Genomic DNA, 15,451 nt, shown 5'->3' with positions numbered 1-15,451 from the left:
ACCCCATTTGTACAGCCATCTTACATACCCTACCCAACCTCTCTTCAATTTTAAATGTTCTTTATCAGTTAAATGGGTTTCTTGCAAAAAAGCAATATCAACCTTCATCTTCAACCTTCAACCAACACACGTTTACACTTAATCGGATTATTCAATCCCTGTACATTAAAAGTTGCAAAATTTAAATTAGACATTTCTTTACTAAAAAAAATACACAATTCACACTATAATAAAATAAAGCTCCTCTTGCTAAAAAAAAAATCCCTTTAAATAAAATACAAAAAGAAAATCCTTGTAGCAGCTACTATGGTAGAGCTACTGAGAAAAAAGCAATCACACACTAGGCTAGTCAACCAAAGACTGGTTTATTGAAGCTTTACAAGCGGCTTTTATTCCCTGCCTGTCCCGGGCTCCACTCGACAAGGTGGGACTTTGTTAAGGGACAGCTGCTGGTCCACGGGACCAGCAGGTTAAAATTGAAACTTGTTAATGTCCTGTGCCTTTCAGCAGAGGACCCAGTTGATCAACGTGCCGTCCCTCGGCCCTCAGTACCGCCAGCATGCCAGCCCTTAGATAAGTGCATGCACTGCATTGATGGTGGCGGTTTCCATTACCGCGCTGAGTGCCCACTTGGCCCACTTCACAGCCGCTATACCCTTATATAAAAAAAACCTAAAAAAAACCCAAAAAAATCCCCAAAACTACAGCAATGTAGTAACTCCCCAAGTAACTGGGTGTGGTAAAACCCACTAGTGGCAGATGATTATTAAAAGCTTCAGAGCCATCCATCCTCCACCCCGTCGAACTACTCAGCAATTATTTATCTCAGTCATATTCAGCCCAATGATTCCAATCCCAAAGATTGTTCCGGGTCTTCAATATCAAGCAGACTCTGTGTCAATTCACCCTTCTTTCCATTCCCATTCCTCTTACCAGATGCCCTCCTCTTAGGTGACGATGATCGATCAGCTTCTCGCACATCTGGCAAAGAATTAGCAAAAATTAATGCATCATGATCACTCTCAAAAAAATTGAGATTGAAAATTCCCATAAAAGACTTTCAATACAGGAGGATATTGAAAGGCAAACTTGTAGCTCTCCCTCCACAACACCTCTTTTGCTGAATTAAATTCTTTACGCCTTTTAATAATTTCCTGACTCAGATCGGCATAAAGAAAACACTCTATTGACCTGAACCATCATTGGAGTTTGATTCTGTCGAGCCTTTTGAACAGCATTCTGTAGAATCATCTCTCTGTCCTGATATCTCAAACACCGAATTAAAACTGCTTGTGGTGGCTGACCCGGAAAAGGTTTCCTCCTCAACATCCTATGCGCTCTATCCAATTCCAAGCCATCTGGAAAAAATTCATTTCCCAGTACATCTGGAATCCACTTTTTAAAAAACTTCACCAGGTCTGTACCCTCAATATCCTCCGGAAGTTCTACTATTTTGACATTATTCCGTCAATCTTGATTTTCCAAAGAATCAATCTTCATCAGCAATTCTCTCTTCTGAATCTCCCATCCTACAAAAGAATCTTCCACTTTTTCCATTTTTTCTCTATTTCGTTCCACTTGATCTTTACAATCCTGAAAAGCCTCTTCAATTTTTTTGAAATTATCTTTACAGTATTCACTACTTTCAAACATCTATTAACATCAGCTTTAACAAGTCATATCATTCTTTACAGATGACACTTCTTCACAAATATTATCCATTTTAACTTTCATCTCCATAAATCCTTGATTAATTTGTGTAGACATCTGTAATGATATATTATCCATCTGATGAGCAATCCCCTCCAAAATAGTAAAAACAGCTTCAAATCCAGGCTCTCCGTTCCGCCTTGAGGCGTACCTTCTTTAGCTGCAGTACCCAAGGCAAACTCTTCATATCTTGTTTCCCTCAAGGCAGGACTTCCCTCCTCTTCACCTGCACTTGTTGTTGGTCGAGCAGCACGACTGCAGGTCTGTACCCCCGTCAGCGCTGGGCCGACTTCCTCAGCCTGTTGCCATACTGGTCCCCCCGCAGCCCACACCCTATCCAATAAATCACAAATGCGCATTGCACCCCGCATGCCCGGCAGCACTACCAACTGCACAGGCGCGTCTTCCGACGCATTACTCCTTATCTTTTATTCACACTTTTTTGGTCTATTTCCATTGTCACGATACCTCTTTTTATTTCCTCTCTAGATAATCTGCACTTCCAAATCTATAGCCCATGGCTTTATTCTTCCTTCACCATACTATTATCTGCTATAGTCATAGATTTGACCATCCCTTAGGCAAGTCTGTCTGTCATTCTCCAAAGAGCCCATCAAGGTCATTGTCATTATTTCCTTGTGAACAACAAACTCAATTCTTTTGTTGACTTTCTTAGTTAGGGGACCTATTGAGTGCTGTTCTTTTCCACTCCATTCCCTCCCTAATCCTATCCCACTGACTCGGCTCAATGTAAACTTTGCCAGTACATTAAATGTCACTTTCCTTCCATATTTGCCTTCAGACTGATTGGTTACTCATGATAAAGGTCCTTGGCATACACCATTTTAAAATTTACATAATTAGTTTCAAATCACTTAATGGCTTCAGTTCTCCCTTACTCAGCCTAGCTTTGATAATCTCCAAGATTTGGACCCGAATTTTAATTTCTTGCTATTTGTGACTACACAAACCATTTCTTCCCTCATCTCTCAACTTCTTTTAAATATGCTTTTTAAAAGCTACATAACTTTCCTTTGAGCCTCCTTATTTTGGCAAGGTTCCTGTGGATTTGATTGTACATTGTTATTACTTTCCACATGATCCTGGTGGGACTGAATCATAAGGGTGGAATTACTTTGACCAAAAATCCTGTTTGTCTTTGGTGATTTGAGCTTCAATCTGAAGTTAAATTCAAAACCACAATTCTTTTCATAAATCGTTAAGTCATTGAAAATTAGCTTTAACCCATTTAAAAAAAATATGAATATCACATCGAAGTGCTCTGTAGAATGTTTGAGATGCAAGGTTTTAATCAAGATTTCTTGGTGATTGTTCATGTTCTGAAATGCATCCATTGATCGAGTTTTTCTTCTGTGCTTGTTTATGCAGTACATTTGCCATCAGGTGAAAAGATAACCTTCTTGGATACCCCTGGACATGCTGCTTTTTCAACAATGAGAGCCCGTGGTGCTAATGTGACAGACATTGTGATATTAGTTGTTGCTGCAGATGATGGAGTTAAAAAGCAAACAATAGAATCAATTCAACATGCTAAAAAATCTAATGGTACATTTATAAAATTTAGAATTTTAATTCATTGTACCAGATTCAAATGTTGCCGTGGCTGTTTTGCATTTGTTCTCAACAAGTCCCTGACCCAAATATCTAATTGAGTTGGGATTTCTTTTTAAACTATTGTATTCACAACTAGCATTCTTTTTAGTCCCTTTGGTTGTCAAAAAGAATAAAATACTGAGGGACTGTTACACTGTTGAACATGGATCAGATGAATTATTAAACTGAAAAATCTCAGATGAATTTTAAAAAGATCTCATGACATCTTTTTTGAAAAGCATGGAAGTTATTCCTAGTGATCTAGCCAGTATTTGTATCTCAGTCTGGCTTTTATTGACAAATTGGGTATTGTACATCCTGCATTACAATTTTGCTACACCTCAAGACTATTTTGTCTTTAAGCACTTGGATATATGCTGAAAGGAACAAAAAAGGCACAATTCAGTGTTGGTTCTTTTCCCCCTCCACCTTCTGGATCATTACCACACCACTATTGATCAACTCATTAATTCCCAAACCTTGGCTCTGGAAGTCATCCTTCTGTGTCTCCATTCTGATTGTTTCCCAAACTTGTAAAGTCGTCTTTGCTTCCTTCGCAAGATTAACCTACTAGGTTCCTCCGGTGGGGAAAGGACCTGAGCACTACAGAAACACTGAAGTAATATAAATAAACTTAAAATGAAATAGCCTGAACATAAGGAATGTTAATAGAATATTGTCAAGCAGAATTTGGGAGAATAAAAAAAAGTTGATCATCCTTCTGAATGTAGTAACAATAATGTGAAGAGTCCTGCAGCTTTTGCATCATTAAGGGGATTGCCTTTGAGAAAAAAGACTGAAATGAATCCATGCTAGTGTTTTAGAAATAACACTTGTTGACACAAAGTTTTATGCCCCCTAATCTTTTGTATGTAACTAGATAGAACAAATCCAGTAACAAATAAATTTAGTGTATCGGTTTACTTATGATTTATTATTAATATTCCCGTCCACCCATTCTGCCAAAATGACCATTTCTTGATGTATGGTATAAAGTCTGATTCATGTTCAATTAAAATTAAATATGACAGATTCATCAATTTTCTGCAAACTGATAGCAGCTGTATCTGTTTTCAATCCTGATTGAGTCAATCTGCTGTTGACTAACATTCTGAAAAATGGTTTAAATTTTGCATGAGGAAAGTACAATGGTAATTGTTCAAATGCTATTGAGAACATTTTGTCACTGAGCTTTCCAATATCTCTGAATATTTTATTGTGCTATCTAATTTTAATTGTTCTCATTGCAGTTCCAATAATACTGGCAATAAATAAATGTGATAAACCAGAAGCAGATCACGAAAATGTAAAGAAGGGATTGTTAGCCGATGATGTAATTTGTGAGGAGTATGGTGGTGATGTTCAAGCAATAAATATATCAGCTCTTAAGGTAACTTTTTAACGTCATCTTTGAATGTTGTAATTTTAACACACGTATTTTGTTTCCATAAATTTCTTCAGTTTCCTTGCCCAAAATGGTTAAAATAAACAGTGTCCGATAAATTCTGTTGAATCGGTCTTTAAAGGCTCTGCTTTAATGCTAACCCTCTTACCAGCATAACGTATTCAGCCTTCTGCAGAATAAATATCTCTTTAAAGATCTGAAAGGTTGACAGCCCCACCACTACGGATGCTGCCTGACATACTGAGTCTCTCCACATTTTCATTGTTTACTGCAGACTCCAGCACCTGCACCTCTTGTGCTTCTCTTGCAAATTTCGTTCCTACCTCTTTTTAAGTGACATTACCTCATTTTATAAATATATTTTCTTTTAATTTATATCATATTTAATGTAAGATTTTAAAATAAGGTGGTTAACATTTATTGAGGAGTTATTTAAATATTTATTATATAATCTGTGTACCAGGAATAATATTTTACAGTAGCCACAAAGTTCCAATTTGATTGGGGGAAAAAAATTGTTTACAATTTTTAAAAAAATCATGCAGTAGAATGCAGAGAGCGTGGCATTTCTTAAGGTTCTAGCTTGGAAATAAGACATACACAACAAGGAGTAGAGTTGACACTCATTTAATGAACTGGCTGCTCTCTTTTATGTAGTCAGGCAGACCCTGGCTGCCATGTGACTGACGGGCGTGACCCATGTCCCTTCAGGCTCTGATTGGTGTCCTTACGACCTGCTGTTTGCAATTGGCTAGAATGGCCTGCTTTGCGGCAGCATTGTCGATGGGTGTGGTTTATGCCGCTCTGGGCCTTTTGCATACGTCGCTGGCAAAACCCGTTTTGGAGTGGTATATGGGAGCAGGCCTCTGACGCCTCATGCAGCCCTTTTGATTGCCATGTTTGAACGGCATCTTCTGTGTCAGCCTGCGGTGGGGGCCGCTACAAGAAAATAAAATTTAACTAATCTTGGAAGAGTTTGTTCAACATTACTTTATAAGCACGTGTTTCCTTTCCATGCTTAATGATAATTGCTAGTTGTCCTCATTACTTCTTGGAAGTTGAAATATTTGTTTTTTCTGGAATTATCTATGGTTTAGAGCCATAACAAAGCTGAGTGTTATTTTAAAAAAACTGATTTTTTTTTTTCAGGGAGAAAATTTGATGGCTTTAGTTGAGGCTACAGTTGCTCTATCCGAAATGCTGGAGTTAAAAGCAGATTGCACAGGACCCGTTGAGGGTATCATTATTGAATGTCGGAATGATAAAGGGAAAGGGTAAGTAAAATGCATTTTTGGTCATCGTGCATTGGAATGTACTTTCAAAATAGATTCAGAAACATTGGCTGAATTCTAGTTTGAAAATATTGTAATAAATTTAGTACAGGAAAAATCCAGCCTTTCTTCGATCTGTCAATCCTAAAGCCAAGATTGTAATATTTATTTCCTGGAATAAACTTAATAACTATGTTGATGTTTGATCAAACTACTGTACATCTATTAAACTACTAAAGTTAACTACAGTAAAATCCCTATTATATGGCACCTACAGGGATTGTGGATGTCAGATATACAAATTTTCTGGTTGACTGACACTCACTCTTCCAATCCCTAACTAACATAAAAGACGGTGCAAAATTTATATTAATTTGAAAAAAATCAGGATTGTAGTCTTTAATTAAGTAAAGTTCACTTTAATCAGCGAATTCCCGTAACTTGGAAAATTTAAATACGAATCCTGGTTGCTGGCGCTGTAACAGCGTTGTTCTAACCATTCTGCCATTATGATTAACCCCCCCCCCCTCCCCTTGCACTGATAACCTGACTCACCTCCACGCAAGTGTCCCAGTTAGACCCTTGGCGCCACCGACTCACCTCCATGCCAATATTCCGGTCAGGCCCTCGGCACAACCCGACTCACCTCTGCATGTATTCCGATCAGGTCTTGGGTGCACCTTCCTTTAAATTTGAACCCATTCATGAGTGCTGTAATATCATTGTGCTAGCTGCTACGCTAACCATACTACTGTCATAATTAACCCTCTTCCCCAAGTTTACAGATAAAGCCTTACTAATGTACTTAATACGAATAAAGATAGCAAAGATAGGGAGACACTTTAGGAGAGACGCCCCAACAGTGAGTGGCATGGCCGGCTCATCATCCTGGGTGCTGCCTTTTTATTCAAATAGAAGTTTATTCAAATGGCTGCTGTGAGCGGGCACAACTGGAGCCCTCCGCTGGCTGAATACTTGCTTGCAAGGGGATGTGTGTTACTTTGGAGAACCTTTACTTTTACAATGTTAAACTTTTATTTAAAACTTTATTTTTTTTTAATTCTCTCTATCTATTTATTTATTTCTGGTTGGTTGAGTTTCTGATTGACTGAGTGCTGGATAATGGGGATTTTACTGTAATGTGCAAATTAATTTCTACAAACATAATTTGAGAATATTGTCTTGAGCTTTTTTTTTCAAAACAGAAGCGAGGAAGCCAAAATCTTAAAAATCTGCAGTTTTGCCAATCTCCACTTTAATACTGTACTGCAATGTCTTTTCAAGATGTGCTGTCTTTACAGAAACTTTCCTCCTTTCTGGGGAGTTCTGTTAGGCCCTCTCTCATTGTTACCCCTGACAGTCCTGGATACAGGGTCTTGAACCAAAATATTGTTTTTATTATTGAGTATGTATTAAACTGTACCAAATTTAATTTGTTTGATTGATAGACCAGTTACCACAGCTATTATCCAGCGTGGAACATTGAGGAAAGGTTGTATACTGGTGGCAGGAAAGAGCTGGGCTAAAGTCCGATTAATGTTTGATGAGAATAACAAGCCAATGAATGTTGCTGGACCAAGTACTCCTGTTGAGGTAGTTGGTTGGAAAGAGCTTCCATCTGCAGGAGATGAAATACTTGAAGTGGAATCGGAGGTAAGGAATTCTAATGTCTTTTCTGAATTGTGGTTATCTTGATGCAATTCAAAGTTCGGTATCTGTAATTGATTCAAAGTGACTTGGTGTCAATCACGCGGCACCACACGCGGCACCACACGCGGCACCACACGCGGCACCACACGCGGCACCACACGCGGCACCACACGCGGCACCACACGCGGCACCACACGCGGCACCACACGCGGCACCACACGCGGCACCACACGCGGCACCACACGCGGCACCACACGCGGCACCACACGCGGCACCACACGCGGCACCACACGCGGCACCACACGCGGCACCACACGCGGCACCACACGCGGCACCACACGCGGCACCACACGCGGCACCACACGCGGCACCACACGCGGCACCACACGCGGCACCACACGCGGCACCACACGCGGCACCACACGCGGCACCACACGCGGCACCACACGCGGCACCACACGCGGCACCACACGCGGCACCACACGCGGCACCACACGCGGCACCACACGCGGCACCACACGCGGCACCACACGCGGCACCACACGCGGCACCACACGCGGCACCACACGCCCCACCACACGCCCCACCACACGCCCCACCACACGCCGCACCACACGCGGCACCACACGCGGCACCACACGCGGCACCACACGCGGCACCACACGCGGCACCACACGCGCCACCACACGCGCCACCACACGCGCCACCACACGCGCCACCACACGCGCCACCACACGCGCCACCACACGCGCCACCACACGCGCCACCACACGCGCCACCACACGCGCCACCACACGCGCCACCACACGCGCCACCACACGCGCCACCACACGCGCCACCACACGCGCCACCACACGCGCCACCACACGCGCCACCACACGCGCCACCACACGCGCCACCACACGCGCCACCACACGCGCCACCACACGCGCCACCACACGCGCCACCACACGCGCCACCACACGCGCCACCACACGCGCCACCACACGCGCCACCACACGCGCCACCACACGCGCCACCACACGCGCCACCACACGCGCCACCACACGCGCCACCACACGCGCCACCACACGCGCCACCACACGCGCCACCACACGCGCCACCACACGCGCCACCACACGCGCCACCACACGCGCCACCACACGCGCCACCACACGCGCCACCACACGCGCCACCACACGCGCCACCACACGCGCCACCACACGCGCCACCACACGCGCCACCACACGCGCCACCACACGCGCCACCACACGCGCCACCACACGCGCCACCACACGCGCCACCACACGCGCCACCACACGCGCCACCACACGCGCCACCACACGCGCCACCACACGCGCCACCACACGCGCCACCACACGCGCCACCACACGCGCCACCACACGCGCCACCACACGCGCCACCACACGCGCCACCACACGCGCCACCACACGCGCCACCACACGCGCCACCACACGCGCCACCACACGCGCCACCACACGCGCCACCACACGCGCCACCACACGCGCCACCACACGCGCCACCACACGCGCCACCACACGCGCCACCACACGCGCCACCACACGCGCCACCACACGCGCCACCACACGCGCCACCACACGCGCCACCACACGCGCCACCACACGCGCCACCACACGCGCCACCACACGCGCCACCACACGCGCCACCACACGCGCCACCACACGCGCCACCACACGCGCCACCACACGCGCCACCACACGCGCCACCACACGCGCCACCACACGCGCCACCACACGCGCCACCACACGCGCCACCACACGCGCCACCACACGCGCCACCACACGCGCCACCACACGCGCCACCACACGCGCCACCACACGCGCCACCACACGCGCCACCACACGCGCCACCACACGCGCCACCACACGCGCCACCACACGCGCCACCACACGCGCCACCACACGCGCCACCACACGCGCCACCACACGCGCCACCACACGCGCCACCACACGCGCCACCACACGCGCCACCACACGCGCCACCACACGCGCCACCACACGCGCCACCACACGCGCCACCACACGCGCCACCACACGCGCCACCACACGCGCCACCACACGCGCCACCACACGCGCCACCACACGCGCCACCACACGCGCCACCACACGCGCCACCACACGCGCCACCACACGCGCCACCACACGCGCCAGTCAGCTTGTTTCAAAGTGACTTTCGTGTCAATCACGAGTCGCCACACTATAAGAATGCTGACAAATAAAATGTATAAATAAGAATATCAAAATGAGAGATCACGGCCCTACAATTAATCTAATCACTATGAACATATTCAGAGTAGCAGATCTCCTTACTTAAAAAAAGTGGTGTTTGGAGGAAATTCACCAAAGATTCAGTAACTGGCTGCATGGATGGCAGGCTTACCATACAAGGATAGAATAAATTTACTGGGTCTGCATTCTTTGAGAAAAGAACTTGGCAAAAGTTACAAAATACTTTAAACAGCTTGAAATGCTAGATGTAGAGAGGACCGGTGCATACCTTGAGAATAAGAGATTGGCCAATAAGGGATCAGCCCTGGGAAGGGAGGGGGGGCCATGCTGGAGTTTCAGACAGATGCTTGGCATTTGTGGCTGGACATGTATGCCATCAAATCCTATAATATGAAAATGGGTGGTATCATTAACTATGAAACACTTCTTCTGGATGACCTCAATGCCTTCCATGCTCCCTTTGAAAGGGAAAAGAATGATGCATCCTAATGAGTCCATACAGTCCCTAGTGATTCTGGCTCAGGAGGGTGAATCTTCAGAAAGCATCCAGCCAGGTGGTGTACCTGGCTGCATCTTTGAAACCTGCATGGACCAACCCATTTTGAGTTTTTGCAGATATTTTAAGCCTCTCACTGTATCAGGTTCCCACCTGTTTCAAAAATATATCTATCCTAGTAGTGGCAATGAAGAACAAAGTGACCTGCCTTAATGACTATGACTGGAGGAACTTGTGTCTGCTATGTTGACTTGCTGTCAGTAGATTGTCATGAATCGAATTAACTCCTGTCTCTGGAAGGACCTGTACTCACTCAAATTTGCCTATTGCCGTGGCAGATGAACATTGGATGCCATCTTGCTGGCATGGCCCTCCTCTTGGCATTAGATCAGATGGATCACAAGAAAATCTAGGTTGGGTGGGGGAGGTGGGGGGGGGGGCATGCTGCATGATGACGTGAGGTTAGACTTGAATTCTCTACTCTCTCCGAAAAAAAATTTTTTAAAGAGTTAAGAAGCCTGAACTGACTGCAAGAAAATAGAAGAGGAAGCTATCGAAAGATCTTCGGAACAATAAACAATGCCTCCTAAGAAAGATAAGCTGACTGTTACTTTTCAAGAACTTGAACAAGAAAAAGAAGCTGATGAAGAAGAGAGGCCAACCTCAAAGAAGGATCCTGGAGCTCCCCAGAAGGCAAGTGCCCGTGGTGACAGACCTGGAGCTGGGGAGACCTTGGACATTGCAGTACGAGGTCTCACCTGACAATGGCCGACTGCCACGGGTGAAGAAGTGACACTGCACACGCGTGACTCCTCGCACATGCGCAGGCCATGAAAGAAAAGAAGCAATTTTTTTCAGTGATCAAGAAGTGGAGCAGGAAGAAGAAGAAATGTATGTTGAACACAGAGTTTTGGTCAAAAGACAGGAGAAAATAAATGAGTCTTATATAATCCACAACTGAAATGAAGAAGTAATTGGATTCTTTCCAGCAAACTTTGTTACAGTTAACAATGGAAGTTAAAAAATGTAATGAGGGTATAATTGAAAATAAGGGTTCTATGAAGAAGGTGGAGAGAATGGTGTCGCAAATGGACAAAAATGTGAAGTGATGGACACAAAAATTAAGGTAATGAATTTGAAATTCAGCATGTTAAAGAGCAAATGAAGGAGGTTCAAGCTGAGGCGACTGCAACTAAAGAACAATTAACTCAAAAAATTGATATTTTAGAAAATGTTAGTAGAAGAAATAATATAAAAATTGTTGGACTTTTGGAAAGCGATGCAGGGCAAGATATGTAGAGATTTTTACAATGTTGGATTCCGCAAACTTTGGGGGTAACTGAATTTCAAGGAGAAATTGAGATTGTTACGAATATAATAAATGTTAGATATCAAATGGTTCAATATAATTTTCTTCATCAATTGTATTATACTCCATGTAAGTTAAATGGACAATCCTAATTATGCAAATAAGTGTTTTCGATGTGCAAAAGAAATGGGGACTTTTTTTGCATTCACTGTGGTCTTGTGAAAAAGTGGAAAGGTTTTGGAATGAACTGAGTTTATTATTAGGGCAAATTACGAAGATAAAGATACCAAAGGATCCCAGAATATTTTTACTTGGAGATATTTATGAAAAGGATATAAAATTGAAATTGGACAAGTACCAAGAACAATGTTTAAGTATTGCAACAGCAACTGCAAAGAAATGTAAAGTGATACCATGGAAAGATGATAGAGAAGTGTTATTAAGTAGATGGTATTATGAGATGTGAAATTATATATCTTTGGAAAAAATTACGTATAGTTTAAAGAATCGAGTTGAAAATGTTTTATAGTATTTGGAAACCATATATGGATTTTATAGATAATTTTCTGTCCATCTCTTTTATCTTATCCACTTCTCTTAATTAGTAATCTTTAATAACAATTAATGATTTTCCATGCTAATATTATTGCATATTAAATGGTAGGTGTTTCTTTTCTTTCCTTTTCTTACTTTTGGGTGGGAGGGGGAATGGGGAGAAAAATATACTTTTTTTTGTATCATTGGTTATGGATATTTGATTAATGTTTTATTCATTTTTTTCCTGTAATTATGCAAACAATTAAATTTTTTTTAAAAAGAATATCTAGGTCAGGTTGATGTTCATTGGCTACAGTTCAGCATTTAACAAGATTATACTAGCAAAGTTAATAATCAAACTCTGATCTGGGACTTGTTTATCCCTTTGCAAATAGATACACAATTTCCTCATTGGTTGACAACAACCTATGTGGATTGGCAACATCACCTTCCCCTCGCTGACCATCAACTTCAGGGCTAAGTGCTCAGTCCCCTGCTCTATTAACTCCACATTCATGATTGCACAATCAAGTTTGGCTCCATTGCAATCCATCGTTGTTGCCTGAATAACTGGAAATTATATTGGGCTATAGGATGGAGATTTGAAAATCTGTTGTGTGGTGTCAGAACAACAATTATAATGTCAATGTTAGCAAGATCACTAAGTTTATCGTGAACTTGAGAAAGGGAAGACCAAAGGACCATCTACTAGTCTTAATTGAGGGGACCATGGTAGTACCTTCAAGTTCCTGAAGCCAGCACATCAAGGCATCTGTGAAGAAGGCACACCAGTGCCTCTACTGTTTAAGAAATGTGAAGAGATTTGACATGTCATTGAATATTTTGAACTTAAAAAGGTAAACTGTGGAAAGTATACTGACTGTTTGCATCAAAGGCTGGTTCAGAAACTTGAGTGCCCAGGAATGCAGAAAGCCACTGAAAGTGGCAAATCTCTCCGAATTGATCACTGGAATCGACCTCCTGTTCATTGAAGATAATGATGTGAGCACTGCTTCAAGAAGGCTGCTAACATCATAAAGGAACCTCATTATGCTGGTCACAACCTTTTGTCACTGCTCCCATTAGGCAGAAAGTACAGAACCCTAAAGTCAAGCACTTCCAGGTTTTGTTTTTTTTTTTTTTTAATTTTTTTTTTTTCACACCATAAATCACAATAGCCATGATATACACTTTTTCTTTTCCACACATTTACAGTGACTTTTTCTCCCTCCCCCCTCCCTCCTCCCAAGCCACCCCCCCATCCCCCCCCCCTCTCATCCATTTTAGTTATACAATCTAGGTTGCATTAATTCAGTTAGACAATGTTGTCATTCAACAAAAATACACCAGAAATTCTACTGAGTCCATTCTTTTCTTTTCTTCTCCTTCCATCAACTTAGGTAATGTTTGTTCCCGGTAGGTTTTCGCTATTGTATTTAATGTAAGGCTCCCATACTTGTTCGAATATTTCAATATTATTTCTTAAACTATATGTTATTTTTTCTAATGGAATACATTTATTCATTTCTATATACCATTGTTGTATTTTCAAATTATCTTCCAATTTCCAGGTATCTGATAGATGTTTTCGATGTAAAAAAGAAAGGGGAACAACAATTCATGCAATCTGGACATGTGAGAGAGTAGAAAAATTTTGGGATGATCTCAATCAGATATTAAATAAAATAACAGAAAACAATATACCAAAGAATCCAGAGATCTTTCTCCTAAGTAACATAAAAAATAAAGAATTTGGAATTGACTTGGAGGATGCACAAAAAAGATTTGTTAAGATAGCCCTAGCTGTAGCAAGCACTTCCAGGTTCAAGAACAATTTGATCCAATAGCTATCAGACTGCATCGCCTCTATCGCAAACTATAAACTACCCCAGGATCACCAAAAGATATGTTTTCACAACTGAAATGTCACTTCTTTTCTAACTGCATCTGTGAATATTTATTATCTATCCTATGATTTTTTTTCTTTCAGTTGTGGTAATTTTAACTGTTACTAGCTTTTACTAATTGTTACTAATTTAATAGCTGATGAATCTTGTGCCTTTGTTTGGTTGCAGCAAGTTAAGAATTTTGGTGCATCTGTGAATTGAACTTGTGTGTTTGACAATAAACTCACATGTTTACCTTCATGATACTACAACTTGTCAAAATAGCTATTATTGCCCTCTGTATCTTGTACTGTGTTCTGATAGCAACTTGATGTGTTTGATCTTTTCTAATGCCCTGCTTGGCTGCAAAGCAAAGAGCCAGAGAGGTCTTAGAATGGAGAAGCTATGTTGAAGCACAAGAAAAAATCAAACAAGATCTTGAGGTAATTGAAGCAAAACGGAGGGCACACCTTGAGGCATACAAGAAAGAACAAGAGAGCTTTAATACCCTGAACTGGAGACAGAGAAAATCTGCTAAGTACAAGGCCAATAAACATCTAATGGCAACAAGGCCTAAAGAGAAGAGTGAAATGGACAAGTATACACTTCCAATAATTGTAAAAGGTAAATGAAAATAGTAATTCTATCATCTTGTGATATATCATCCATGACTCCATTGGGCTTCAGTCATGTACAGTGCTGTACTCATACTACAGCTTTGGGATATTATTTACAATTTTGGGGCAGTAATAAAGCTAGTTATTCTGCTCATTTATGGAGCTGCTGTTTGAATATTCTACCCAGAGAGCATTGTTTATTTTTTCTTATTTTGGATAACTTTTCTGTTCATTCTCTTCATTTATGGCCTACCCAGAATGTCCCTTGTTAACTTGTCTGAATGTCTATAACGTTTGTATAATTCTTAGTCATAATATTGGTGGGCTTATGGTTATTTAGCTACATCCAACTATGTCTTTAACTGATGTCCTTATTTACACTGGCAGAGAGAAGGCCCAGTTTATGGCTTCTTATTCCAAATCTATTTAATGCAATTAGCATAACCTTAGTGGAACTCAACAATGGACTCTGAAGATTATAGATCAGAAAGAATCCAATTTTCTTGACTGAGCCAAAAGAGAGGCTGTGTCTGTTCAAAAAGGGCAGACCATTGGTCCTCTTTCATTTATGGTTGGATAGAGAATACTGACTGTCTGGTCCCACAAAAAACTTGATAGCAATCATGTGCCCGATTAATATAATATTCTCATGTTGGATTCTTGATTAATATTGCCAGCTTTCTCGCTAGGAGGTTCAGATAATGAAT

The 15,451-nt window shown here is 42.5% G+C and overlaps 1 protein-coding gene across 2 annotated transcripts in view; it reads left to right on the top strand.

The window, feature by feature from the left end:
* The window catches only part of mtif2 (mitochondrial translational initiation factor 2), a 45,065-nt gene that overhangs the window by 17,355 nt on the left and 12,259 nt on the right, over window positions 1-15,451 (top strand). For both annotated transcript variants that reach the window (XM_069931449.1, XM_069931450.1), the window contains 5 exons: window positions 3,100-3,276; window positions 4,575-4,714; window positions 5,879-6,003; window positions 7,449-7,653; window positions 14,499-14,751. In XM_069931449.1, the coding sequence (XP_069787550.1) occupies window positions 3,100-3,276; window positions 4,575-4,714; window positions 5,879-6,003; window positions 7,449-7,653; window positions 14,499-14,751 (900 nt within the window). The remainder of the gene's footprint in view (window positions 1-3,099; window positions 3,277-4,574; window positions 4,715-5,878; window positions 6,004-7,448; window positions 7,654-14,498; window positions 14,752-15,451) is intronic.

This window comes from Narcine bancroftii, chromosome 4 (assembly GCF_036971445.1).
Source record: "Narcine bancroftii isolate sNarBan1 chromosome 4, sNarBan1.hap1, whole genome shotgun sequence".
NCBI classification, from domain to species: Eukaryota; Metazoa; Chordata; class Chondrichthyes; order Torpediniformes; family Narcinidae; genus Narcine; species Narcine bancroftii.
The sequence above is the reverse complement of the archived record's forward strand: the minus strand, read 5'-3'. Positions and strand labels throughout refer to the sequence as shown.